The sequence below is a fragment of the Lolium rigidum genome, chromosome 5, assembly GCF_022539505.1.
Source record: "Lolium rigidum isolate FL_2022 chromosome 5, APGP_CSIRO_Lrig_0.1, whole genome shotgun sequence".
Classification (NCBI taxonomy): Eukaryota; Viridiplantae; Streptophyta; class Magnoliopsida; order Poales; family Poaceae; genus Lolium; species Lolium rigidum.
In genome coordinates, this window is record NC_061512.1 from 195311343 (window position 1) to 195338104 (window position 26762).

General features: G+C 49.4%; 2 protein-coding genes across 2 annotated transcripts; one reads left to right on the forward strand and one right to left on the reverse strand.

Annotated features, from left to right (window-relative positions):
* The first annotated feature begins 3842 nt into the window (after positions 1-3842).
* Positions 3843-9424, forward strand: LOC124654729 (sugar transport protein 7-like). Its single transcript, XM_047193726.1, has 4 exons — positions 3843-4023; positions 5339-5418; positions 7850-8166; positions 8250-9424. The coding sequence occupies exons 1-4, from the start codon at positions 3962-3964 to the stop codon at positions 9360-9362; spliced, it is 1572 nt and encodes a 523-aa protein (XP_047049682.1). The 5' UTR covers positions 3843-3961; the 3' UTR covers positions 9363-9424.
* A 9714-nt stretch (positions 9425-19138) lies between these two features.
* On the reverse strand, positions 19139-24964 carry LOC124652726 (ATP-dependent 6-phosphofructokinase 5, chloroplastic-like). The gene is made up of 14 exons (XM_047191769.1): positions 24748-24964; positions 23698-24032; positions 23517-23598; positions 23060-23133; positions 22729-22840; positions 22166-22261; positions 21968-22069; positions 21813-21887; positions 21245-21385; positions 21014-21130; positions 20822-20926; positions 20621-20701; positions 19718-19846; positions 19139-19614 (listed from the first exon to the last, which is right to left on the reverse strand). The coding sequence occupies exons 2-14, from the start codon at positions 24006-24008 to the stop codon at positions 19447-19449; spliced, it is 1593 nt and encodes a 530-aa protein (XP_047047725.1). The 5' UTR covers positions 24009-24032; positions 24748-24964; the 3' UTR covers positions 19139-19446.
* Positions 24965-26762: the final 1798 nt, after the last annotated feature.

Consider the following 26762-nt stretch of genomic DNA (forward strand, 5'->3'; position numbering starts at 1 on the left):
CCCGATAAATTATCCAGTCTGGACCATTATCAGGTATCTATTTAGGCGACGAAAATGGTTGGCTGATGCCGAAAAACAATCGATGTTATCCGGCTTCGGGCCATTTTCCGGAATCCGCTAGAGTTGCTCTAAGGGCGTCTCCAGCGGGCTTACCCAAACGGTATGTTTCTGTCTGTTTCGGTTGGCGCGCTGACAGAATGCGTCTCGCGGTCCGGCTAGCCCGGACACCGCGTGCAGCGGCGCGGCCCATTCGGTCGGAGCTGGCCAAATCATCTTGTATTTCATCTCATTTCTTAAATGTTGCATACATATCGGCAGATTTGTATGAAACAGATTAGTACAACTTAAGTAAAAACATAATAAAAACATAGTAGAAGACTACGTCGTCTTCATCTTCGTCTTCATCTTGGCATCTCATAGTCGTCCTCGTGGGAATTGTAGTGGTGGCGGCACATGGTCCCGTTGAAGAACTTGACGCTGAAGTCGCCGTGGCCATCGTACTCGAAGATGACAAAGTGCCTAGACTCAATGTCGTGCGAGCGGGCGAAGCGCCTCCAGCCGTTGCGGAGGAATATCTGCCCTTCGCCGTCGAACATCACCTCCGCTGGCCACAGGCCGGTCGCGCCGCTAGACACACGCAGGAGTACATGGTGGGGCTCTTGCCCTTCGACGATCGAGGCGAACCTCTAGGGTAGGTGCAACCTGCATGCCCTGGTGGATGGTCACGCTGAACTCGAAGCCGAAGAGGTCGATGGCGACGCGCTCGGGCGATGATGGTGGCGATGGTGCCGCTGGTGGCTGATTGTCCTCTCCCTCTGCTCCTTCCTCGTCAGCCTCGCCCACAGCCACGACCGGGAGGCCATCCTAGGCGCCCTCCCCTCGAGCCTATGCCGCCAGCCATTGCTGTGGTGATGCCTGTGCTGCTGCTGGTGGTGGGGATGGAAGATGAGAGCTTGTGGAAAAAAATGGCTGGCGCTGGCCTGCTTATATAGGGTCGGAGCATTGGATGCCGGCAGTGGCGGGGCTTCAAAGAAAACAATGGGCGGGCCAATATAAATAAGAAGACGTTTTCTTATATTCTTAATCATACCACTGCACTGTGAATTAGACATTACACATACTTTTTGCTCTTATTGGTTATAGGATCAGCAGATTATCAAATTGCCAACTCTTTTCCAAAAATAAAAATCAAATTGCCAACTAAGTAATTGGGGAAAGAACGAAAACTAACTGAACAGGTAATTAGAAATAAGTACTGGCTACATCCGGTGGCTGCTTGTTTTTTTTGATAAAGGGAATATATTAATATCGAAGGATACCAATTACACCCAGCCTCTGCAACAAGGCGGTGCCCTAAAACATTACGGATGCACACAGCCAAAAAAAGAGAAAAAAAAACTAAAAAATAAAAGTCCCGCTACAGTATCCCAGCACAAGCAACAGTAATACAACCACCACCAAGACAACATCTGAAATTCAGACTCTTCAATAACGACGCCTCCAAGAAGGGAACCGTGCACCAGCACCGTCATCGCCCGATCAAAGATCTTAGGTTTTCTCCTTGAAGATAGTCTTCGCTCTCAAAATAATGCCTTCAACAAGGACATTGTCAGGCACAACCAGTTAAGGCCAGACCTTGGGTTTTCACCCTGAAAGGTAAGACTCCGAACTTCACATGTGCTGCCGCCCCCACTTACATATAACTGCTACGAAGTCCGGAACACCAAGCGAGCCCCTCAACAACGCAAAGACTTGAACCTCCATTAGCTAGTCCTCCAATCTGGTCTTCATGATATTCTCTTCTTCCGACTTCACCATGGATCAGCTGTCACTTGGTGTCAACACAGAAAAGAGCTTCGTGTCGCTCCCTCCAGACCAAACAGTCGGAATAAAAGCATGGGTGCGCACGACCGAATACCACCGATCCAGCAAACTCCAGGCAATAAAAGCACTGTTACACTTGCCGGCAGCGCCTTCCGGAACTCAACACTTCGGTCAGATTGAGAGGCCAGGCCTCCGGTAGGTCTTCATCTCCACCCAAAAGAGGCTTTAGGACCGCCGCCTTTATTCAGGTCGGGCCCCCACGCCGGCGACCATCCCAGGTTGGCCATGGTTGCCGCCGGAGGCACCAAGCAGATCGCGTAGTCCGGAGACACCGCATACGCCTGGGCACCACCGCAGCCGAACGCCAGCCCTCCACCGTCGGCCGCCGAGAGGCGGGGAGAAGGGGACCTAGGGTTTCCCCCTGCAGCCCGCCCCTACCCCTCCCTCCGCCGCCAACAGGGCACACCACCGACTAACGAGACGTCACCAGAGGAAAGGGCAGCGCCGTCGAGCTAGGGACCAAGATCCTGCAGATCGAGATCCACAACGTTGCGCCATACTGCTTCCTTTGGAGAGCAGCAGCCCCGCTAGAGACCACGCTGCCAAGCCCCTGGAGAGCAGATCCTCCACGAAGGGGGCTGTCCTGCCCCTCCCGCCGGCCGAGGACGCACCTGGCCGCCCCGCCATCCAGCCGCCGCGCCGGCCGAACTGCAACCAGTAGCCCCAGATTGCCCCGCCAAACCGCTTCCTTTGGAGAGCAGCAGGCCCACCGCCACCGCGGCAGAGGCCGGCGGCAGCGGCGGCGAGGAGAGGTGCGGAGGAGGGTCCCTAGACGGAGGAGATTGGGGGCGCCCCGGTGTCGCCGCGGGGGGCGACACGGGAGCGAGTCGCTATTTGCCTCTCCTAGCTACCATGGTGGCTGCTTGTATGTGCTAGAAAACTGACGGCCACTGGTTGGTTGATCCCTGGCTGGTTCCCTGTGGGCTCCTAGGCAGCGCTGCTTTTCTATTGCTCGCTCACTATTTTTCTGCCTAAATGAAATTCTAAACGTAGTGATCTAGCGAGCGGCGCTCAATCGCTGCCAGAAGAACGACGGATGAATCAAGAATGAAATATTCCAAAGCATTCGCTTCTGAAAGAATTTGAATTGGAGAGAGGAGGAGGTACCGAGAGTCCAGAGGCAGCAGAAGGGCCAGGGGACTGCGCTGGGCCACTCATACATAGACATACACCATTACTTTGCCAAAATGCTAGGCGGGCCGTGGCCTAGTTTGACCCTAAGGAAGCTCCACCAGTGGATGCCGGCACGTAGCTAGACGAAACGCCGGCATTGATGGGCGGCAGGTGGCGCGGCTAGAGTAGAAGTGCAGGCATCGGACGGCGCGGCTAGAGGACTTCTATTGATGGCTAGAGGTAGACCGTTGGGTGGCTTCCATGTGGGTCCTAGGTGCACGCGGGCGGATACGGGAGGAGACGCTCGCTGTTCGCGCCAACGCATCGGTTTCTCAAATTTAGTGAACAGATGGGTCGAAATGGATGGATCGGTCCATTTGCGTCGCCTCGCTGAAACGTGTACAGCATTCCGCCCGTTTGCGTTGACCGAATTGGACTCGTCAGGACCCGATGGATCGGCCGGCTGGAGATGTCCTAGGTAGTGCCGGGCACAGGGCTGTGGACATCCGTGCTGGCCGCAGTGTTACGCCGACGTGAGGCGAGACAGCGGCGCCACCTCGTGTCCTTTCTTTCTTTCTTTCTTGCGACTTCGGCGCCACCTCGTGCTTTTCGGGTTCACACGCTTCCCTTCAGTGCCTTGATCATTGATCGGTCGAGGAGGTCGGGTAGGCATCGATCGTGTGTGTCACCAACACCTGATGCGATCGTGACGGCGCTTGCCACTGCCACTGCCAGTACTGCTGTCCCTCCGCAATATATGTGGATGGAGGCGGCGAAAGCTGGTCTATATATATTGCCTCCGCGAGCGTGTCTGGTGGAGTGGTGGCAGCTAGCTAGCTATCTAGCTCGACAGCTCTTGTTCCTTTGGGGATTTTTTTAACTCTAGCTTACAGCAAGTGGAAGGAACTCTTGAAGTCGTCCCGAGGAGGAGGAAGAGAGGTCACCGACTTAGCGTGCGTGCGAGATGGCGGGCAGCATGGCTCCGCGGGGAGTGACCAAGGAGAGGGCGGCGGAGTACAAGGGCCACATTTTTTCGATAAAGGGAATATATTAATATCAGAAAGATATCAATTACACCCAGCCTCTGCAACAACGCACCACCCTAATGGCACTACGGATGCACACAGCCAAAAAAAGGAAAAGAAAACTAAGAAATAAAAGTCCCGCTACAGTATCTCGGGCCTAACAACAACAATACATCCACCGCCAAGACAACACCTGAAATACAGACTCTCCAAAAACGACGCATCCAAGAAGGGAACAGTGCTGTAGCATCGTCGTTGCCCGACCAACGATCTTAGGTTTTCACCCTGGAGATAGTCCCCTTCTCAAAACAATGCCTCCAAAAAGATCATTGCCAGACACAACCTGTTAAAGTCGGACCTTGGTTTTCACCCTGAAAGGTAGAACTCTGAACTTCGCATGTGCTGTCGCCCCCACTATCATACCGCTGTTGTGAGGCCCGGAACACCAAGCAAGTCCCTCAACAGCGCGAAGACTTGAACCTCCCTTAGCTAGTCCTCCCCTCCGGCCTTCATGTACTTCTCTTCTTCCGACTTTCATCATGGATCCATAGTCACTTGATGTCAACACAGAAAAAGAGCTTCGCGCCGCTCCCTCCAGAACCAATCGGTCGGAATAAAAGCATGGGTGCGCACGACCGAATACCACCGATCCAGCAAACTCCGGGCACAGCATCTGTTACATTCGCCGGCGGAGCCTTCCGGAACTCAACACTCCGGCTAGATCACGAGTCCGAGGCCTCCGGTAGGTCTTCCTCTTCACGCAAGAGAGACCCTAGGACCACGCCCGCCACCTGCCACCAGGTCGACGGCGCCACCGCCATCCAGGGCCGCCGCCCTTGGTGTCGTGGTCCCAAACCTTGAGGAGGAGCAGTGCGAGATCCGTCTCCATCATCGCTGGCCCGGCGAAGCCGAGGCTAGGATGGAAGGAGAGGATCGCGCCGCCATGTTCCGGGTTTGCTACGCCGCCCCCATCACCGCCCGCCCGAAGGCCGCGACGAGGAAGAGGAGAGCTGCGCCCCCAGATCAAGGCCATGCCGCCGCCACCAACACCGGCCGCCCGGCGAGGGGCCACGCCGCCACCACCCTCCACGGTCCGGGGCCATCCCCCCCGTGCGGAGGCTAGCCTCCTTCCGCCGCACGGAGGGATCACGCGAGGAGCCCCGCCGCCCCCATCACCGGCCGCGCCCGGCTTCGCCGGCGACGACCTCCGGGGACGACGAGGAGGGCGGGAGGAGGAGGGGAGGACGGCGGCGGCTAGGGTTTCCGCCCTAGGTCGCCCAGGAAGGGGAGCGACCCGAGCGGTTCTACAGGTACCTGATGACGTTCGCTGTCGCCATGGCGTGCATCGTCGCCGCTATCGGGGGCTCCATCTTTGGCTATGACATCGGGATCTCCGGTACGCACCTACTTTTCTCTACGGTTTTAGTACATGGACACATGTGAATTTAAATATATAAATCTGTCCATAGTTGATATGGAATGGAAGAAGCTAACTGTCTCGTGTGGATACACAACGAAACTTGTATCTTTGGACCCTGACCCTTTTAGGATTACAGGAAACCAGTCAATACCTGACCTTATCGAAAGCTCAACAAAAGATGAGAATAGAGCTACTGATCTTACCTTCCCGAAAAGGTTTATCTGGTGGAAAACCATTTCGACACATATTACTCATGCACGTGTGTTCTTCCCGCTTCTCGATTATCCTCGGCTCATCGCTTACCCGCTTTGGTCCCAACAACAACCTTGCCAGTTCCAACACTTTCCGATTCTTAATCTCATGCTTCCACCATGGTTGCCACATCACATCATACATTTATTCTGTTTTGGCCGCTCGCCATTAAGGCCATAGCTAATTTAGATTGTTGTGTTAACACACATAGCAGCTAGCAAAAAGCGGGGTTTTGTTATAAAAAATGAGCAGGGTTTTAAATTTAAGTGCAAAAATAACTCTCACAGGAACATCTGATATTTCGAAAAGTTTGAGAATTATTTCATCTAACATTTCTTGAAATTTTACAAAACTTAATTTGTGTTAATCTAGTCGGCAATTACATGGCATAAAGATATTTCATACCACTGAAATTTCAAAATCCCCTGTTAGACAAGGCTTAAAACCAGAAGGGAAAGTCGAAGGACACATGATGGAAGAATATGAGTGCAGGGGAAGGAAAGAGTGTGGGCGAACATGGGTGGCTAGAGAGATGGGAATGTGGGTATTTCCCTAGACCCTAATGGTTTTTTATGGGGCGGGGCAAGGATGGTGTAATCCAAATGTAGAAAAATGCCTAGGATAAATTTTTTTTGGGTGTTGTGTATATTGTATATCAATTGTACTTCTACAAATGTACCTAATCCTCCTAGGGTGCTTGGGTTCGTCCTTAAGATGAGAAAGAATAACTCAGTTAACCTGGCAAAAACTCAACCCAGTTCAATGAAGCCAGACTAGGCTAGGGCACCAACAACCTCCATTACCACAACAACAAAAAGCTCAACATATACCGCTAAGATGATCCATATATGCATCAAAACCACCCATAAATGTTCTAACCATCGATCAACTCTCATTTCACCACCTAAAATCTCAAATGCGCCGATCACTACAATGGCGCATGTACCAGCAACACAATGCAATTCAAGTGTCACTTGTTACTTTTGTATGGCTTGTTAAACTTCAATCCTACATTTTTGTAGTTGTAACTGTATAAATAATGGTTTGTTACGTGGGTCACATGAATAACTTCCATTTTTATAAAAATGCCTTCATATTTCTGAGATAACTATTTCTAAGTCATGTTGAGAACCATCCTAGCAGAAAATTGAATTTGTACAAGTGCAACAAGGTATGAGCAAGTATAGAATTAACAATTCTCCGGATTTGACCGAGAAATTTGAAAATTGACTGATTGAACCATAGTTACTACTCCCTCCATTCCTTGATATAAGGTGTATAGTTGTTCCCAAAAAAAGCTCCAAAATATAAGGTGTATTGCGTAGAACCACTCATTTGGACATTTTTTATGGATTTGATTGCATTTTCTTAGCTCATGCAAACTCCTCTATTTTCTCAAAGCAATAATTCAGGGGTAATCTTGCCTAAAACTCATGTAACTTGTCCTCAAATGTGTGTTTCTTAATTTCCGTGCCAAATACTATACACCCTATATCTAGAAACGGAGGAAGTATTAAAATTGTGGATTTGGAGGCTGGTTTGGATAATGGTGAGATTTGTCACATAACAATTGGGCATGTAAAGGGATGCCAATGGGGCAGGTCACGAGGGGAATAGCTCCTAGTTGTCCGCTCGCGTAGGTATCCACAAGGCAAACTTTTACAAGTTTTTTTTTTTTGCGAATTGCAAACTTTTACAAGTTGGATACCATACCTAGCTACTCATAGATATTCACAAAGAAAATTACTTTGGTTTGGAAATAAGTGACTCGGATTTATTTACAATCACATGTATATATACACTAAAACACGTCTCATAGATATGAATGTAGACAAATCTGAATCACTTATTTTTGAACCAACTTAGCAGTGATAATTTAAACAACTCCTTTGTCAGGAACTGTTTCTAAACCTCTTTCTGCAAGCTCAACTTGTGGGTTAGGGTTAGCCTTTGCTTTGGACTCACGTGTTTGGGTCCCGATAACTCTGAAAAGAGAGATTTCTTATCTTTTCTTTCAACTCATGGGAAATAAGTGTTAAGAATTAAAAACTGTGCGATTCACTGCCATGTTGGTCTCATCCGTCAGATGGATATCCATGGAGCTGCAGGAGCTCTTTGCAGCTCAGTGTGTGACCAATTGCACCGGTTGCTGCAGGAGTGAACACCATGGACCCTTTCCTCGAGAAGTTCTTTCCGGTGGTGTTCCGGCGAAAGAACTCCCCAACCAGGAACAACTACTGCAAGTACGATAACCAGGCCCTCTCCGCCTTCACATCCTCGCTCTACCTCGCCGGCCAAGTCTCTACCCTCGCCGCCGCGCCGGTGACAAGGAACTACGGCCGCCGCGCCAGCATCATCTGCGGCGGCATCAGCTTCCTCATTGGCGCCGCCCTCAACGCCGCGGCCGGGAGCCTCACGATTCTTATCATCGGCCGCATCATGCTTGGCGTCGGCATCGGTTTCGGCAATCAGGTACGCTAAGTTCTTCACGCAGAGTGATTGCATGTGCTTGTTTAATTTGCTCCTTAATTATGATGCTCTTGTTGTCCTCGTAGGCTGTGCCGCTGTACCTGTCAGAGATGGCGCCGGCGCACCTTCGGGGCGGGCTGAACATGATGTTCCAGCTCGCGACCACGCTCGGCATCTTCACGGCCAACATGATCAACTTCGGCACGCAGAAGATCAAGCCGTGGGGGTGGCGCCTCTCGCTGGGCCTCGCGGCGGCGCCGGCGCTGCTGATGACCATCGGTGGGATCCTCCTCCCGGAGACGCCCAACAGCCTCATCGAGCGCGGGCACGTCGAGGAGGGCCGGCGAGTGCTGGAGCTCATCCGCGGCACCGCAGAAGTCGACGCCGAGTTCACGGACATGACGGAGGCCAGCGAGCTCGCCAAAACCATCAAGCACCCGTTCCGGAGCATCCTGGAGCGGCGTAACCGGCCGCAGCTCGTGATGGCGGTGTGCATGCCGGCGTTCCAGATCCTGACGGGGATCAACTCCATACTGTTCTACGCTCCGGTGCTGTTCCAGAGCATGGGGTTCGGCGCCAGCGCGGCGCTCTACTCCTCCATGCTCACGGGCGCCGTGCTCCTGTTCTCCACGCTCATATCCATCGCCACCGTGGACCGGCTGGGCAGGAGGAAGCTCCTCATCAGCGGCGGAATCCAGATGATCGTGTGCCAGGTGATCGTGGCGGCGATACTGGCTGTGAAGTTCAGCGCGGACAAGCAGCTGTCGCGGAGCTGCTCGATCGCGGTGGTGATGGTGATCTGCCTCTTCATGCTCGCGTTCGGATGGTCGTGGGGGCCGCTGGGGTGGACGGTGCCGAGCGAGATCTTCGCGCTGGAGACGCGGTCGGCGGGGCAGAGCATCACGGTGGCCGTGAACCTCTTCTTCACCTTCGTGATCGCGCAGGCGTTCCTGTCGCTGCTGTGCGCGTTCAAGTTCGCCATCTTCATCTTCTTCGCGTGCTGGATCGCCGTCATGACGGCCTTCGTCCATGTGTTCCTGCCGGAGACGAAGGGCGTGCCGATTGAGGAGATGGTGCTGCTCTGGAGCAAGCACAGGTTCTGGAAGAATGTCATGCCGGACATCATGCCGCTCGAGGACGGATGGGGACCCGGCGTTGGGGATAGCGCCCCTGCTTATGAGAGCAACATTCACAAGTGAAGATCATATAGCAACGAGATATGCGCACGCCCCTTCTCTAGATTAGGGTTGCAGAGCCGACATGTAGGTATATCAAAAGTCATCTCAAATAAAAATTGCACTAGGTTGATTTTTAGAACACCTATATGCAGGTTTATGCCAGCTCCTGCTCGCAGCCCTACTCTAGATACTGGTTGAAGTGGCACTCATCGTGTGTAGGGTGTACACCCTATGGCGTCGAACGCTTGAATAGGTTATCCTCGAGGGAAACATATGCGCGCATGTGTATACATGGTGGTACAACCTCCGCTCAAAAGTCATCTCCCTCCGTCCCGGTTTACAGGGTCCCGGTTTATGCCAGCTCCTGCTCGCAGCCCTACTCTAGATAGTGGTTGAAGTGGCACCTCATCGTGTGTAGGGTGTACACCCTATGGCGTCAAACGCTTAAATAGGTTGTCCTTGGGGGCTCGAGGGAAACATATGCATGTGTATACATGGTGGTACAATCTCCGTTCCATAATAAATGTCGCAGATACACATGTACATATACACTAAAACGCATCTACATACATGTGTATCTAGACAAATATGCAACACTTAATATGGAATGGAGGAAGTACGAGACTACGAGCGTGGTGTAGCGATCTCCACTATTTTGTACAGGACGTGACCAAGAGTGTATAGCATATATCTTATATGGGTTTTGTGCGGCTGACGTAAGCTACATGTCTCAAAGTGCTCAATCTTAGATGAAGGAGGTATGCCTAGAAAAACAATGAAGTACGTACGCCAAGTTGTACATCGACCGAGATAGTCTATTAAGGGTTGTGCCAAAGGAACTTGTTCCCACAAGACCATGTCTCTATAGTCATGAACTCTCTCAAAGTAATGGTGTAGAGCTACAAACAAGCTTTAGATAACAAGAGAACCCTTTTCCCACTTTTGTAAGATGCTTTGGGAGAGTGGATTGCTGGTAGATAGCATCTACACATGAGCAAATGTAAATGTTTCCTCATGTTTTAGGTAGGTTTGCAGTGATCTTAGATATTTCAAACCAGTCATGTATTCACTTGATGATCTTAGAGGTGAGAGATGGCCAAGCCACCAACCAGTGACACACCACCAAAGATAGGGTGTGGGGCTATAGGCGGCTTGTTGTTGACGGAAACATCGTCTCCCACTGAAAGATTATTCCAACTTTTTATGAGACACCAAAGTGTCAAACTCTGGCAGGCTAGGGGTGTCACTGCCCTCCTAACCATCCAACCACGGATTGGTCCCCCCTATGGGTGGTATCCACACTTCAAGGTAAGTAGTACTCTATAAATATCTCGTAGTATGTAAATGTCAGCAACATAATTGTGCATATTGTCATAGATTTGTATTCGTGCAATTGATGGTATAAATGTGACTCCTGGAGTACCAAGATCACAAGATGCATCATTTGGGATAGAAAGTACTTCACTATCCACATTGTGCTCATTAAAAAGTAATGTTGAGAAGGATCAACCCATGATACAAACATTCTGAATGCCAATATAACTAGACCTAGAGGGGTAAGTGTTTATCAAGGGATGAGTGTTTGTCAAGGTAATAGTTTTTTTTGTCATGATATCTTCTATAGAGAGGTAACACTACTGCTTGTAATGTAGCTGCACATGTTTAATTTGTATGAAAGTTCAATCGGTAGGTGCTAGATATGCATGTCAGGCTAGCTTTCTTCCACTATCCACAAGTACCAGGTACCATCTAAATGAGTACTTTTCGAGGAACTATCCACCTGATTTATTCAATTTCCGACAATTGAGCCTTAGGGTCATAGGTGAGGGGGGATTTTCTATACGGAAGAATAGATTTAATTCCTAAATCAGAAGTCATTCCCTACACTTACCCCACTTAGGTTAAGCTTGCTTTTGCATGTTGCATTCTGCATAGCTAGATACTAGGGTATGATATTCATGAATATGTCCCAAAAGAGGAGGATGTGTCAGTAGACACCACTGAACAAAGCATATGGTGGCACCAAATGATAATGTTGCTTGGGCAGGCAAGACGACTGGAGGGGCTGAGGCAAAGTGGGAAAACAGATATAACACAAGAATTTAATGATAATGATGATGGTTGTAAGAATTTGATTTGGTCACACGTTTCTTTTGTGTTACATCTTATGCTATCTTAGGGTGGTAATATTTGTTAGTAAGGTCACCACTTTTGGGAAGAGTTGACCATAAACATACAATGCAAGCAATCAAATATGGTGTCATTGTATTTATCGAACCAAAATTTCTGAAGTGCAGGCTGTTATCACCAGGATTTAACCGCGATCAGGAGGTGGGCCGCGATCAAGATGGGCTTGGAAGATTATATATGGAAGATCGATGAAGCGGCCTTGCACGGAGAATTTGGGCTAGTTAAGCCCGTGTATCTTAGCATAATAGATTGTGTATCGATTTAGAAGTTAGAGTTTGTCTCGTGCACGGTTTGGTGCACGCCCGCATTAGAAAGTCCCCTGGACTATAAATATGTACCTAGGGTTTATGGAATAAACAACAACTCACGTTCAACCCCAAAAACAAACCAATCTCGGCGCATCGCCAACTCCTTCATCTCGAGGGTTTCTATCAGGTAAGCGACATGCTGCCTAGATCGCATCTTGCGATCTAGGCAGCACAAGCCCCACGTTGTTCATGCGTTGCTCGTACTCAAGCGTTTTTGATGGCGAGCAACGTAGTTATCATTAGATGTGTTAGGGTTAGCATTGTTCTTCGTTTAAGCATGCTTACGTAGTGCAACCCTTGCATATCTAGCCGTCCTCACGCCTATCTCAGGTGTGGGGGCGGCACCCGCTTGATCATTATTTAGTAGATCTGATCCGTTACGATTGCTCCTTGTTCTACAAGGATTAGTTTAATATCCGCAATAGTTTGGCCTTACAATGGGGGGAGGATCCAGTGGCACGTAGGGTGGCGTTCGCAAGTCCTAAACGGGATGTTCCTAGGATCAACTTCATGTTGGTTTTTTGGCCTTGTTTAGGATCGGCTTACGAGCACCGTGCGTGGCCGCAAGGCCCAACCCGGAGTAGGATGATCCGGTTATGCGGTGAAAACCCTAAATCGTCGTAGATCTCATTAGCTTCATCTTGATCAAGCAGGACCACCAAGTATTCGTGCACCCCGTACGGATCATGGGTGGATCGGCTCTTTGAGCCGATTCACGAGATAACTTCGAGAGCCGATCGAGGCTCGTATTTAACGTTTACATGTATGCCCGCGCAGAAACTAAGCGAGGCAACCTCATCACCTTCCCGACCGGGTATAGGTCAGGTGGCACGCCCTTGCACTTCGCAACGCCGCGTGTGACCAGAAGAGCATTGCGGGCCGTCGCTCGGAGGGGTCTCGGCCAGCCGCAGCTCTAGGCTCCCCCGGCTCTACGGTGTTGACAAGGCCGCTGCCCGCCGGTGGGTTTTGGCGATCAACACATTCTCGGCACGCCCGGTGGGACAATCGTCTACATCAACCACATCGCCATCTACATCCGAGATGGCGGACGGCACGCCGCGTCACCTACGAGGATCCGCTCGACGACCTCAAGAAGCAATACAACGAGATCAAGGCTACCCTCGAAGCCGACCTCATCGGCTCTTTTCGGAGAACCCGTTCGGTGGCATCGGATGGAAGGGGTTCTCACCGGAAGGTGCACTTGATGGGATAGACCTCTCTACCTCGTCGGAGGAACGCACCGGGGTCCGCGGCGGGAGATCAACTACCCGGTGGCTCACTCGCTACACCGCCACTCCGAGAACTTGGTCAACGTGCCTGGAGCGTGTCGCTCGCGCGTGATCCGAGGAGATCATGAGCCACCGGTACTCGCCGTCGGGACCAGCTCTCGGGACGCATCAAGGAGAGTTGCCATTCCGGTCCCGTCCACCGCTGCCATTTGCGTTGGCAGCACCAGCCGAAGTGCCGACTACACCGGCATTCCTCGTCTACGCAATTGGTGGCGACCCCGGTGACTACCGGTTCTTAATGGAGGCGCCTAAGGAGATCCCTCATGGATACGCGTGCATGTATGTGCCGGATTGTGGTGACCGGGCACTCACAAACCAGGCCACGACATCGGGGACTCCGGCGAAGACTGGAGGAACGTCGGCGACAGAGCAGACGTGGCTAACTAAATACGCCACACCGACGAAACTCCCGAGCCCAGCTCCTGCAGCCGGCTCGTAGCTGGAAAAGCAAACGTGGCAGGCCAAGTACGCCACCCCGGCGAATCTTCGAGTGCAACTCCTACGGCCAGCACGGCGGATCGGATCGATACCATACCGAGAGACCGGTTCGGCATGATGCCGAAAAGAAGGGCGATCGGCTATTCCAAGCCGTACCCCGACGATTACGAGATGATCCCGCTGCCACCAAAATATCGGCTCCCCGACTTCTCCAAATTCGGTGGATCGGATGGCTCCAGCTCCATCGAGCACGTCGGCCGATATTTGGCTCAACTAGGACCGGCTTCGGTGTCGGATCAGCTACGCGTGAGGCTCTTTTCACAGTCCCTCACGGGATCGGCTTTTGGGTGGTACACCTCTTTGCCAGCAAACTCCATCCGAGTCTTGGAAGCAATTGGAAGAACAGTTCCATATGCAATACCATTCGGAGGCTTCCGAGTCCGGCATTGCCGATCTAGCACAGCCTACGTCGAAGCGCGGGGAAACGGTGACGAATACATCCGGCGCTTCAGGAATCTTAGGAACCGATGTTATTCGGTTCGTATAACCGAAAAGGAAGCAGCCGAGTTGGCGTAGCGGGCCTTGCAACACAGCTCAAGGACATGGCCTCCCAAGCGGATTATCCCTCGCCGGCGCACATGGTTCGAAACTATCGAGCATATGAACAGCGCCACCCCGACCTCGTACCAAGACAAGTTCAAGCGTGCGGTAGTCATGGTCGATACGGAGGAGGATGAAGTGCCTGCGGGAGGCCAAGAGATAGCGAGTGGCTGAGTGGACTCAGGGAGGAACCCCCGTGGCCTCGCAAATGGGTAAAGCCACCGGGGCCGCCCGTGGGATTTGATTTTGACGTGACCAAGATCGAACAAATCTTCGACCTCCTCGCTCAAGGAGAAACGAGTTGACGGTTCCTCGAAGGTCTCAAGTTCCCCACGGCGAAAGAGCTAAACGGAAAGCCGTACCGCAAATTCCACAACTCGCTTTCCCATGCCACCAACGACCGCCGGGTGTGGCGTCGGCACATCCAAGCGGCGATAGAGAAGGGGCGGCTAATTTTCAACCGATACGCCATGAAGGTCGACACCCAACCCTTCCCCGCCGTTAACATGGTAGAAATCACCTACCCCGAAGGTTGCCAGCCGGGTCCCTCGTTCAGCATCAACATGGTAGGACCCGGAAACCACTCGGCAAAGATGGAGATGAGGGCAGCTGCTCTCATAGCAAGGACACAGAGGAGGCCGCTCCACGCGATCGGCTCCATCATGATGGCAAGCGCTATGTCACGCAGGGAGAGGTGAAGAATATAAGATATCAGCCGACCCTCTCTCGATCACCTCCTCAACAAATATGTTAGCCAGGTATGACCAGCGCCGGCGACCCAATTACGATGATAGAGAAGATCGTTTGGCTAGAGAAGCCGAAGACATCGTCGGCGGAATCGCGATGAGAAGGAGCACGAGCGCCGTGCCACGGAAGCATCCAGGGAGCAAGATGACAACACCGGATCACCGGGACTGCCCCTTCTTCGGACACTCGCCGGGATTCAGGAATGAGCCGATTGCCCACAATCGGCAATTGCCCGAATGCAATCGAAAAAGAAGGAGGCAGCCAACGTGTCCGTGTTCGAGCGCTTAGGGCCTCTCCCGCCACAAAGCAAACGCGCCGAGTCACCTCGTTGGGCAGATCTTGAAGATTCGGAAGACGAGGGAGAAGTGGAAGAAGACAGTACCACCGGCCAAGGTGGTGCCCCGACGGACTCAGCCGTTCCCGAAGCGCGGGTTCAGCGATTGCGCGGCCCGGAGGAAGCCGAAAGGTTGTACCTACATACGCTAAGAAAGGCACGGCCTGATCCGGCCGCAAAGGTTCAGCCGAACCCTGGATGAAGAGGGTCGTCCACGGAAAGTGGAGTGGCGCCCTAAACAGAGGAAAGCCGATGATGAGACATCGGGCTGGCACAAACATGGTACTCGTCTTGCCGACAGAGCGTAGCGCTCCACGACTCTACGGAGCACTCAAGGTGGACGACAGCAGGCGCATCAAGTCGAGGTTGGGTTGGTTTCATCCAGACTCGACCAAGTAGCAAGATCAAACCAATGGGCAAACCAGGAGAGGCTGATCCTTGTGATCGGCCCCAAAAATTTACGAAGGGAACTTACAAAACCTTCAACGAGCAAGCAACGTGGAGGCCGATTCCAGCAATCGGCCAAAATTATCCTCACCTACCTTTCTACCTGGGTTCAACATGTTATCCAACAGAGCCGATACCATCAATTTTCTTGACAGAATCGGCTCGGGGGGGCACCCAGGCATATGAGAGTACGAGGATATGCAACAGAAGCATCTCATCTTTTGTTGATGGGTATTGGAATAGGGGGGCCGATGCACAGGTCGGCCGTAATAAAAATGAAAATTCGAAAATTTTCGAGCACAGCCGATGCAGCGGACATCGACTTCGAACAGCCGATGCGTAGCCATCGACTCTAGTTGTGCGAGGATTATTAAGCCTTCACCAAGTCCAGGACTTCCAATCCGTGGGGCTAGTGCAGCTGAAACGAAAAATTATCGGTACGTCGGAGGAAGAAAGGGGATCGGCTGTGGCACATTCTCGCCTCGAGTAAGAGCTCGGGGGGCAGCTCACCTTGAAGGCTTTCCGCTCAGAGAAGCCGATTTGTGTTCAAATCGGCTGACGCTGCATAAGGAACTTCCCCACACACGATCAGGCCCAGGTCTACACAGTTCATGCGCGTATCCTCGTCTCTGTTTTTGCATTAGCTGAGACTCGGGGGGCAACAGGCCTGATTGCTCTGTTGAAGGACCGATGCGTTGTTATCGGCTCATTACACATTGGCGAAGAGGGCAAATCGGCAAGGTCAATAGGAGAGGCAAATCGGCTCAATCAAACTCAGAAGAAATCGGCAAAATCAAAGTGGGGAACAGCTTCTTCATTGATAGGCGGGATTTCTTACATAAAGAGCTGAATTGCTCTCGAAGGAAATACGAGGGGATACATTGCCCCATCTACTACTACCGACCCTATGACAGAGGTCCTATCTACGGGCCGTCATTGCCCTCATCGTCATCCTCCGAGCTCTCATCGGCACTGCTGCCGATGGGCTCCTCGTCGCTACTCCCGTAGCCCTCCATGGGGGCCTCATCCCCGTCTTCGTCGTCGCTGCTGTCGTCATCCCACCACATGCGAAGGCGCTTCGCTGGTGGGTAGCCCTCGAGGGAGTCGTCGTCGTCATCGTCCTCCTCCTTCTCTTCTTCCTCCATCACCCCCTCGGAGGAGGTGAAGTCGTCCCAGGAGAAGCGATCGTCATCGCTCTCCTCCTCCGGTTCCCCGTCGGCGAGGAAACGGAGGTCGCTCTCCCCGTCCGTCGAGGACTGGTCGTCCTCGGACTCGGATGGAGAAGTCATGGTCCGACTCCTCCCCGGCCGCAATGGCACGGCGGGTATTGGCCGCATGGACCGCCGCCGGGTTGTGCTCCGGCGTCGGCTCGCGGGACGTGGAGGATCTGGCCGGAGGGGTCCGATGGGGCCGAGGAGGAAGAAGACATGATGGTGCAGGAGGGTTTTTGGACTGCTAATGCGAGGATGCAGAGCAGAACTGTTCATAGCGGTTAAATAAAAGGGAGATGGTGAAAATTCAATGCCACAGCAGTTTCCGAGGAAGTGGTGTTTGAAAGAAAGAGAAAAGACTGCCAAATCACGCGGGGAAGTTGAGAAGGCAAGTCATCATAGTGACGGATACTGCGACGGTTCTGCCACGACATGACCCGACGGGAGCGTAATGATTTTGGAAATACCATTTCCAAAACCAGGGGGCATGTGTTATCACCAGGATTTAACCGCGATCAGGAGGTGGGCCGCGATCAAGATGGGCTTGGAAGATTATATATGGAAGATCGATGAAGCGGCCTTGCACGGAGAATTTGGGCTAGTTAAGCCCGTGTATCTTAGCATAATAGATTGTGTATCGATTTAGAAGTTAGAGTTTGTCTCGTGCACGGTTTGGTGCACGCCCGCATTAGAAAGTCCCCTGGACTATAAATATGTACCTAGGGTTTATGGAATAAACAACAACTCACGTTCAACCCCAAAAACAAACCAATCTCGGCGCATCGCCAACTCCTTCATCTCGAGGGTTTCTATCAGGTAAGTGACATGCTGGTCTAGATCGCATCTTGCGATCTAGGCAGCACAAGCCCCACGTTGTTCATGCGTTGCTCGTACTGAAGCGTTTTTGATGGCGAGCAACGTAGTTATCATTAGATGTGTTAGGGTTAGCATTGTTCTTCGTTTAAGCATGCTTACGTAGTGCAACCCTTGCATATCTAGCCGTCCTCACGCCTATCTCGGTGTGGGGCGGCACCCGCTTGATCATTATTTAGTAGATCTGATCCGTTACGATTGCTCCTTGTTCTACAAGGATTAGTTTAATATCCGCAATAGTTTGGCCTTACAATGGGGGGAGGATCCGAGTGGCACGTAGGGTGGCGTTCGCAAGTCCTAAACGGGATGTTCCTAGGATCAACTTCATGTTGGTTTTTTGGCCTTGTTTAGGATCGGCTTACGAGCACCGTGCGTGGCCGCAAGGCCCAACTCGGAGTAGGATGATCCGGTTATGCGGTGAAAACCCTAAATCGTCGTAGATCTCATTAGCTTCATCTTGATCAAGCAGGACCACCAAGTATTCGTGCACCCCGTACGGATCATGGGTGGATCGGCTCTTTGAGCCGATTCACAGGATAACCCGAGAGCCGATCGAGGCTCGTATTTAACGTTTACATGTATGCCCCGCAGAAACTAAGCGAGGCAACCTCATCACCTTCCCGACCTGTGTATAGGTCAGTGGCACGCCCTTGCACTTCGCAACGCCGCGTGTGACCAGAAGAGCATTGCGGGCCGTCGCTCGGAGGGGTCTCAGCCAGCCGCAGCTCTAGGCTCCCCCCGGCTCTACAGTGTTGACAAGGCCGCTGCCCGCCGGTGGGTTTTGGCAGTCAACACAGGCAACAAACACGGGTTTGGATTGATACCTCACACAGACAGCCAAATAACATGCTCAAATCTCCGTAGCGGGTCTGTCCGAGCCAAGACAAGCTGACCATCTCCTAGCTGGGAAAGTCATGCAGACAATCAACCATGGCTAAGTGTTTTACCAAGACCTAACCCAAAAGGGGTTCAATCTTGACCATCCACGAAATTCAGGTATTTATTGCGCGCCCGTCATTTGGCCTGAAATAATTAGACACATATACCACCTGCAATTTCGTCGGCCAGGCATCTGTTTCTGGTGCGCGCCTGGTTGGGGTAGCATCCTAATCTACTATCTGACCACAACGTATGCTTCAGGGCATGATAGAACCGCCCAGCTGATGCTGCTGTTCTCTTTTAGTTTGATCGGCACATCACAACCTAACACGGCACCAAGCTGTTAATCCCGGCCAAGCAATTCAACACAATTAACATAAAGCATCCATCGTTATCCCCCTTTTGCCCATGGTGCAACTTCTGGAAGTCTGACTAAACAATCAGTGATCTACAGAACAAAGCAGAATATTTTGCTTCAGCATCAAATAAAACGCACTCAAGGGCCGATCTTTCCTTTTAGCATTAGGATGATCAATGGACAGTGTATTACTCCCTAAAAAAGGGCAGTGTATTACAGTTTGGATTATTCGGGATGACGAGCATGTACAGCTCCATTGCTCCATTGTCCACAGACAAAAACTGGGGTTGAGTTCATTGTCAGCATTACATTATTGTTAACGTATAACGTATTGGTAGCTTGCGCTCTCACTAGTCTGTAGGTAAGAAAAAAAAGAATGTTAATCCATTTCGAGTTCAACCTGTGCAGAGAGGTGCATCGCGAAACTCGGGTCAGTGGAAGTCTGGTTGGCCGGTAGACGTGAGACAGCGGTGCCACATCCTGCTATTTGGGTTCACATGCTTCGGTGCTGTAATGACTTCCGTGATCGGGAGGAAAGCGTAATGTGTGTTGCAAATACCTGAGGTGATGCCACTGAACCCGGCGAATGCTCCATGGACCTACAGAAGTTACTCATTTGTTATGTGCAAAACAAATAACATGGATACATGCTACCAACACATATGTGAAATAGGAACACATAAGAAAAGGACATTAACTTACAGCATTTTGTCCAAGCACAGTGCACAAGATAGCATCAGATGCATTTGCACGACAGGCACGGACCATATATGTTGGATCAATGTACTTAATATCAGCTGGAACACCAATGTCCTTGAAATGCTTCTTAATCTGGGAAGTGGTACCAGTGCCATCAACACATTGAATGATATGTAAAAATTGTCCAAAAAATATATAAAAAAGAACTGAGTAATACTAATGCTAATCAGTAAAATTTTAAATCCAACATTACAAAGCATACTAGAAATATGAGCAGTAAAGAGATGCACATACGAAAGACAATGTGGTAATCTTAATGTGTGTTCGCTGGGTCAAAGCAGGTAAACTTTAAGCAAAGTTAGTGACAAACTGTTGCTAATGTAAACAAAAAGAGGCTCATAAATTATGCAATAACTTGTGGAATCCTGACTATGGTTTGCAGACTGATGTCAGACCAATCCAAACTAGGATGACTAACACTAACCAGTTCCATTTGTGCCAGAGCACTGCTGCAAATAAGTTCAGGCATGCAGGTCAGCAAACACTGACCAAAAGTTCTTCCATCTCTTTTAACGGAAACATGATTAGAACTGACAACCGTCTCAAAGTTTTCCAACTTCCCAGTAGATTGCGAATTGGAATGCAAACAGTTCTTTTGTAGGAGGATATATGTTTTGTCATAAGATGAAACAATGGTGGTGGCTACCATAAATAATTCATAAATAAGCACAAGAAAAGGCCCTCGATTCTAGCAAGTATAGCAGGCACCATCCCTCACAAAAGCAATACAAGGTAAAGCAGGTACCAGCTTCAGCAGAGAAGTTACCAACGATTTTAAGCACTTATCACATCTCAGATGGTAACTACAAAATACATTTGCATATGGGGTTTAATACGAACATATACCTTTTGTTGCATGTGAACACCAAAGTCACTAAGTATCACATTTCCTGATGCATCTGTCGCATTAGATTTTTGCAACAAATCCTGCAAGAACAAACCCAAGAATCAATCTCAATTTCAACTATATTTAATTAAAGTTGCAAGAGCTATCAGAACAATCAATTCAAGTAGGTATAACCTCAAGACACATACACTACATCATACCTGTCCAGCACCTTCAGCAACACAAACTACACAAAATCCCTTGGTTTTCAGTAAGTGCTCAAGGTGTGCCAAAACACCACGTTCTCCATCAAGTGTAAAAGATACCTTCACTCAGATAGTACGCTTCTATCAGTAAATGTGAATTGAAGACAAATTTAAAGATCCATCGGCTTAGTGCTTGCAGTTACACACCTCAGGTATTAAGCAGACATCAATCTGTCCACTAGAAAGAGAAGCATGCATGGCTATGAACCCAGTGCTTCTTCCCATTAATTTGACCAACCCAATTCCATGATATGCACTGCGTGCCTAAACATAATCAATATAGGAATTAACTAAAGCAAGAGTGAATCATATATCAAATTCACTTCACTTGGATTTTCCAAGCCAAAACACGCTAAGAAATGAGCAATATTAACCAACCTCTATATAGGCAGAATTGATTGCACGTTGAGCTTCTTCAACAGCTGTATCAAAACCAAAAGTCTTGTCCATGAAAAGTATATCATTATCAATTGTTTTTGGAACAGCTACAACTGAAACTTTCAGTTTTCTCTTACGACACTGCAAACATCAACAAATCATACCATGAAACACGTAGAATGTGTTCGCCAGTAGAAAAGATCTAGAAAATGTAAAGCACGGAACTGTCAGATTATTTAGTTCTAAGAAAAAAGTTTATCATTAAAAATCCTGATCACTGGTGTAATTTGGGCAGAGGTAAGCAAGGCAGTAAGCTGTGCAGATTAGAGAAAAAAACATTGTGATGTTTTCTGACTTTTCTAAATACTGTTTTGTTTTTGCTCCAAAAAAAGGCTTTGTAGACTCAGGTAATAAACATGACATGACCTTGGTATACAATTATGTTGTAAGAGTCGGATTAGTACATTACGCTGTTGATGTAATAGAGCTAAATGCACCATATCAAAGCATGCCTAACAGTATATGGATAACACATTTAAGGAATAAAAAAGGAAGTTGATGTATTAACCTCCTCATGGATAGCATTAGCTCCTGCATGGCTACCATTTCCACCAATTACAAAGAGCATATCAATTCTTCTGGCCTACAAACACAGGATGATCATGAAAAATAACAATGGAGTATCAATATCATACATTTAAATCTTTCATACGCACTGTTTACCTGTATACTATCTACAATCTCACTAGTTTTAGCTCCTCCACGAGAGACACCTAGGAAACTTCCTCCAGAAAGATTTATGTTTTCCACCAAATCACGTGAAAGCTGAAAGTTGTCACCGAAATTAGATTCCACAACATAATGAGCATCCACTCCTTTACACAACCTGAAGATAGATGAGTACCAAACTACCATCCTTACCGGCATTTCTTTTAAGCCTTTTTCAAAGAATCCGCGATAACCAAACTGAATTCCGACAATATTCTTAACCCCATAGATCTCCAGGGTAAATACTATCTGGAAAATACAATTTACGTTGGTAAATGTGTCAACAACTGAAGTGAAAGCCAGATGTACACACAGAAAAATATCTTAATAAGGCATGACACCAATTTAAACTTAAAAGCATGAAATGAAGCTCGTTTGCCAGATGCGTTTTTTTATATGCCTACTGAGACACAGATCAATTCTGGTTCAAGGATACGAAATCATCTTAGATGTAGCTTCAGAAGTTTCCTGATCACCAGGTGAAGAATATCCACACAAAATGCAACAAACTATACTATGTCAACCCCTTCTTTGGTGTCTAACTGACTGGTTATTTAAAGCACAACTCTAAGCATTGCTCCTACCCCTTGAATGGTTAAACACATCAAACTTCACAAGCATAAATGCACCATACATGCCTGGATATCTGAGTAGAAACTCAAATCAGCGATACCGTGAAGAAACCAAATCGTTGAATAATATTGAAAGAACAATACCTGCCTAATGACATCGTTCAAACCAGGGCAGAGCCCTCCACAAGTAACAATGGCTGCTTTTACTTCCTCAGGTTCATAGTATATTTCCTTACGAGGCCCTGCACGATGCACCCTATAGGAAGCAGATGCCACTGATCATCAATGTTCTGTTCTTAGAAGATAAAAAAATACAAGAATATAGCAATTGATGATGACATTCAAATCTGAATTGTTCCTTCAAAGGTAATATTCATCTAATAATAAAGGAAAAACTGACACAAGCTAGCATATTTTTCATATCATGCCATGAGAAAAGGTGCTCCAATCAAAAACTAACTACATCAGAGCGTACCAATGTTCCATCCAGCTACAATCAGGATCAATGCACTCAGCTCCAGCAGAAGTAGGAGACGCATACTTGATCACCTAGAGAAACATAACATACTATGTGAGTGTAAAATAAAACCCGTGCGGGAAACGTAAAGCTTCTTTTGTTACAGATTCACATTTTAGCTGAAGCACCTACTAATGTGGTACAATTGATGTTATCCAGAGTTACACGCAACAGTTTACAAAGATAACAAATAGTTCTCAACAAAGTCAGCACATGCACATAAATGAAGATTATGCGGCCAAGTAACACCGTAATAATTCACTTACACATGGTACCACTAACTGCCTCAGTACAAAGCAAAGTACTATGTACGTTAATTTTCCTGAGGTACATCTTGAGACTAGCCTTATTTTATGTACTAGTTAATAAATCCTGAGAAAAAATTAAGTTCACATCATATGTTCTTGATACTGACCTTCAGAAGTGCTCGGTCATCCTTATTTACATAGCCATTCCACATGTCAGGTGATGAATCGTCGGTATCGCCCAGGGGAGTTCTGTCAGTAACAGATGCTCATAGTAAAATAAGGGAGATATTGACACCTTCATATTTTCAGAATACAAAACAGTCATAGACGCGAAGAAGAGGAAGGAACCTGTTTTTCTTGAGCGAAAATGTAGTTAGCCTTGGCTTCAAATCAAATATATCTGTTATGTGTGGCAAGTTAAAACGGCCATCCCAGTCTTCCTGATACTTTTGCCTCCAAGAAGGATCACTGAAATCCAAGTCTAACTTCCCAGAAGTAGCTCTCACTTGCAGTGCTGCGGAGCCTTTCCTGCTCCTTGGTTCATTTATGTGAGCGAAACCATACTGACACTGATCCCTGGTTGAGTGCCCCCATGGTTGGTGAGCAGTGCAAGCACTCGTGCTTGCTTTGAATGCAATGGCCATCCCAGATAAGGACATGAAAAATTACAGTGGACCCCTAATCTGCAGTAGAAATTTATGTAGGATGAATATCTCATCCTTACTCAAGCAGGAGTAAAAAGGGAATGCACAAACAACCTAAGGGATTTGAGTGCAATATAAACAATGAGCTGATTCCGACCTACAGCATGCATCATAAGGCCATCTGAGCACACATTATCGGCTATTGCAGGAACACATCACACAATGACAAACCAGCAAAGCACGGCATGGTAAAACCGCATCAGGCAGCAGGGTGGAGCTAAAATATCCTCAAACAAAATGCCCTTCCCCACAACAATAAATTCACACGGACCAGCAATGCAAAGTTCCAACCAGCGATAATCCGTGCCGATCAACCCCCACACACCATGTGATGGAGGTACATTATGTTTTTTTTTCCTTTGCGAAATATGGAGGTACATTGTGTCATAAACTACGGCACCACCCACCAAAAAATTCCGAAGTGCAAAACGCCTACACAACCACCCGAGTAAATGAGCTACGGCACTGAGAAATCGTATCCCCGTCACAGAATAGAATCGGATGCGCTAGGATAACTCCGGCACCCTCCCTGAACATTTCGAGCCGACCGAGCCCACACCCGCCGATGTCGGAACCGAATTGCGTGCCCCAACCGATGTCGAGACGAGACGAGCGCGATTGGGGAGGCGACGAGCGAGAGCGGGGCCGGGATCCGCGCAAGGGGTGGTGGATTTGGGGATGGGCGGCGGCTTACCTGTGGCCACGGGTAGGGACGGCGAGATGGGGGAATCGGGGGATCGCGGCGCGCTCTGCTGCTTCTCCTCCGGCCTCCGGAGCCGCTCTTACAGCACCAGTTGGCGTCGTCGATTGATTTGGGCGCGGCGGAGAATCAGATGGGGTGGCGGAGGAGGAGGCCGGTGCACCAGGTGGCGGGGAGCTTGCCTCGGTGGGCTGGGTGTATTGACCGGAGCGGAAGGCGGGGCACCGGATTGGACGCGGTTTCGTCGGGTCTCGAGCACTGCGGCCAAGAACACGGACGGGTCCACGAGACGTCGAGGCCCCCAATGCCGGAGAGAGTGACACGTTTTTACTCGTGCCATCAGCCGTTCGATCAACTGAACACAAGAACGGTCGGTTGGATTAGAAGGGCACATCAGTCCCTCTCACTGCTCCGCCCTGCAACTTTTTAGGGCACGTACAATAAAGTGACGTCGGACCTTTCTTAAGCCGTGATTGGTTGCTCGCGGAACCGTTTCTTGTATTAGGGGGAAAATTTTGTTTGTTTGGTAGCCCGTTAGTGGCGGCGGGATGTTGGGTTACCTCATCTTGACGTCGGACCTTCTCTTAAGCCGTGAGGGCATGGCCAACAGTATGCCCTAACATAATGCCCCGCAGGTCCACGTAGGTTCGGACTCCACGGTGGAACAAAAGTAGTCGCCCCGCAGATGTCAGTGTCGCTTGCAGAGGAGACAACCGCTCCATGAAAAAAGCAAGAGAAAGGAAGGAGAGAGGAAGAAAGAAGGGGGAGGAAGGACGTCAGAGTCTCAGAGATGGCCATCTCTACTCCGGTGAACCCAACGCATGACCCCATGGTGGTCAGATTTGGCTTCGCGGCGAGCAGAGCGAGCTCCACGATGGCCAGATTGAGCATTTGAGCACGTGAGCGACTAGATCGAGCGCTCAACAGATTGTGCTCCTCGGCGGTCAAGCTCCAAGGCGAGCCGACATCGTTTCCATGATGGGTAGCTCTAGTAAACGCGATTTGGACGAAGAAGATAGTTTTGTTTTGGATTTTGGGGAGAGATAAAACTTGAATTTGAGTATGAATTTGGCGTTGGTTAGCAGAACAGGAGAACGGGAGTAGAAGAATCCTGCATGCGATGGGGGGAAGAGATGATGGTGGGACCTACATACGGTGGCCCCAGGTTTTCGCGTTGGGTGATAGAAAACCAACCGGTAGCCTCATCAGTTACGAATCTAGCTGGATGTACTGGGGAAGTAGCAAGTTGTCTTCCATAGCTCATGCCCTGATTGGTGGCTCAGGGCATGGCCAAGGGGTCACCCTAGCTTGTCGTCCCGTAGACCCACGTAGGCTCGGATGCCAGGATGGATAAAAAGTAATAGCCTCGCATGTGTCAGTGTAGCTTGCAGAGGTCAGGAGCATCAGGCGTATTAGGGCATGAGTAGTGGAGGCAGTAAGTTGATACTTCCCCATGTCTAAAGAAATAATTAAAGAAGTTGAAGCATCATTGTAAACAATCATCTCACAACGCATAAAATTGAGGCTACCACTTTAGTGAGACCCACCTTCTCTCTCCCCCATCGTTCTCTTCCTTCGCATGTGAGTAGAACCTGGACTGCTTTCCCCTTTATCCTCTCTCTCTTCATCCTTTTCATTTCCTTGTGATTTTCTAGCCGAAGGAGGCTGCCTCTTCTACAAGAGACCCTGACACACTGCAGGGCTACTACCGAACTGACATCCGACCCTAGTTGGACTAACGGGGCAGTATGCTAGAGCTAGGCGTTAGCCATGCCCTTAAACCACCATCCCTATGACTACCAAACAACTAAAGACATGCGATACGCTGACCTAATGCACTTCTGAGTCAATAGAATCTCCCTGTATAACTATCGAATACGATTGCACGTACGTGACCTGCGACTTGGAGTCCCTACTTGAGTCTACGACTCGACTAGACACTCGAGGCTACTAACATAGGAATGACCCTTCAGGTGCCCATTTTATTAACATACCTGGTGTGACATAAC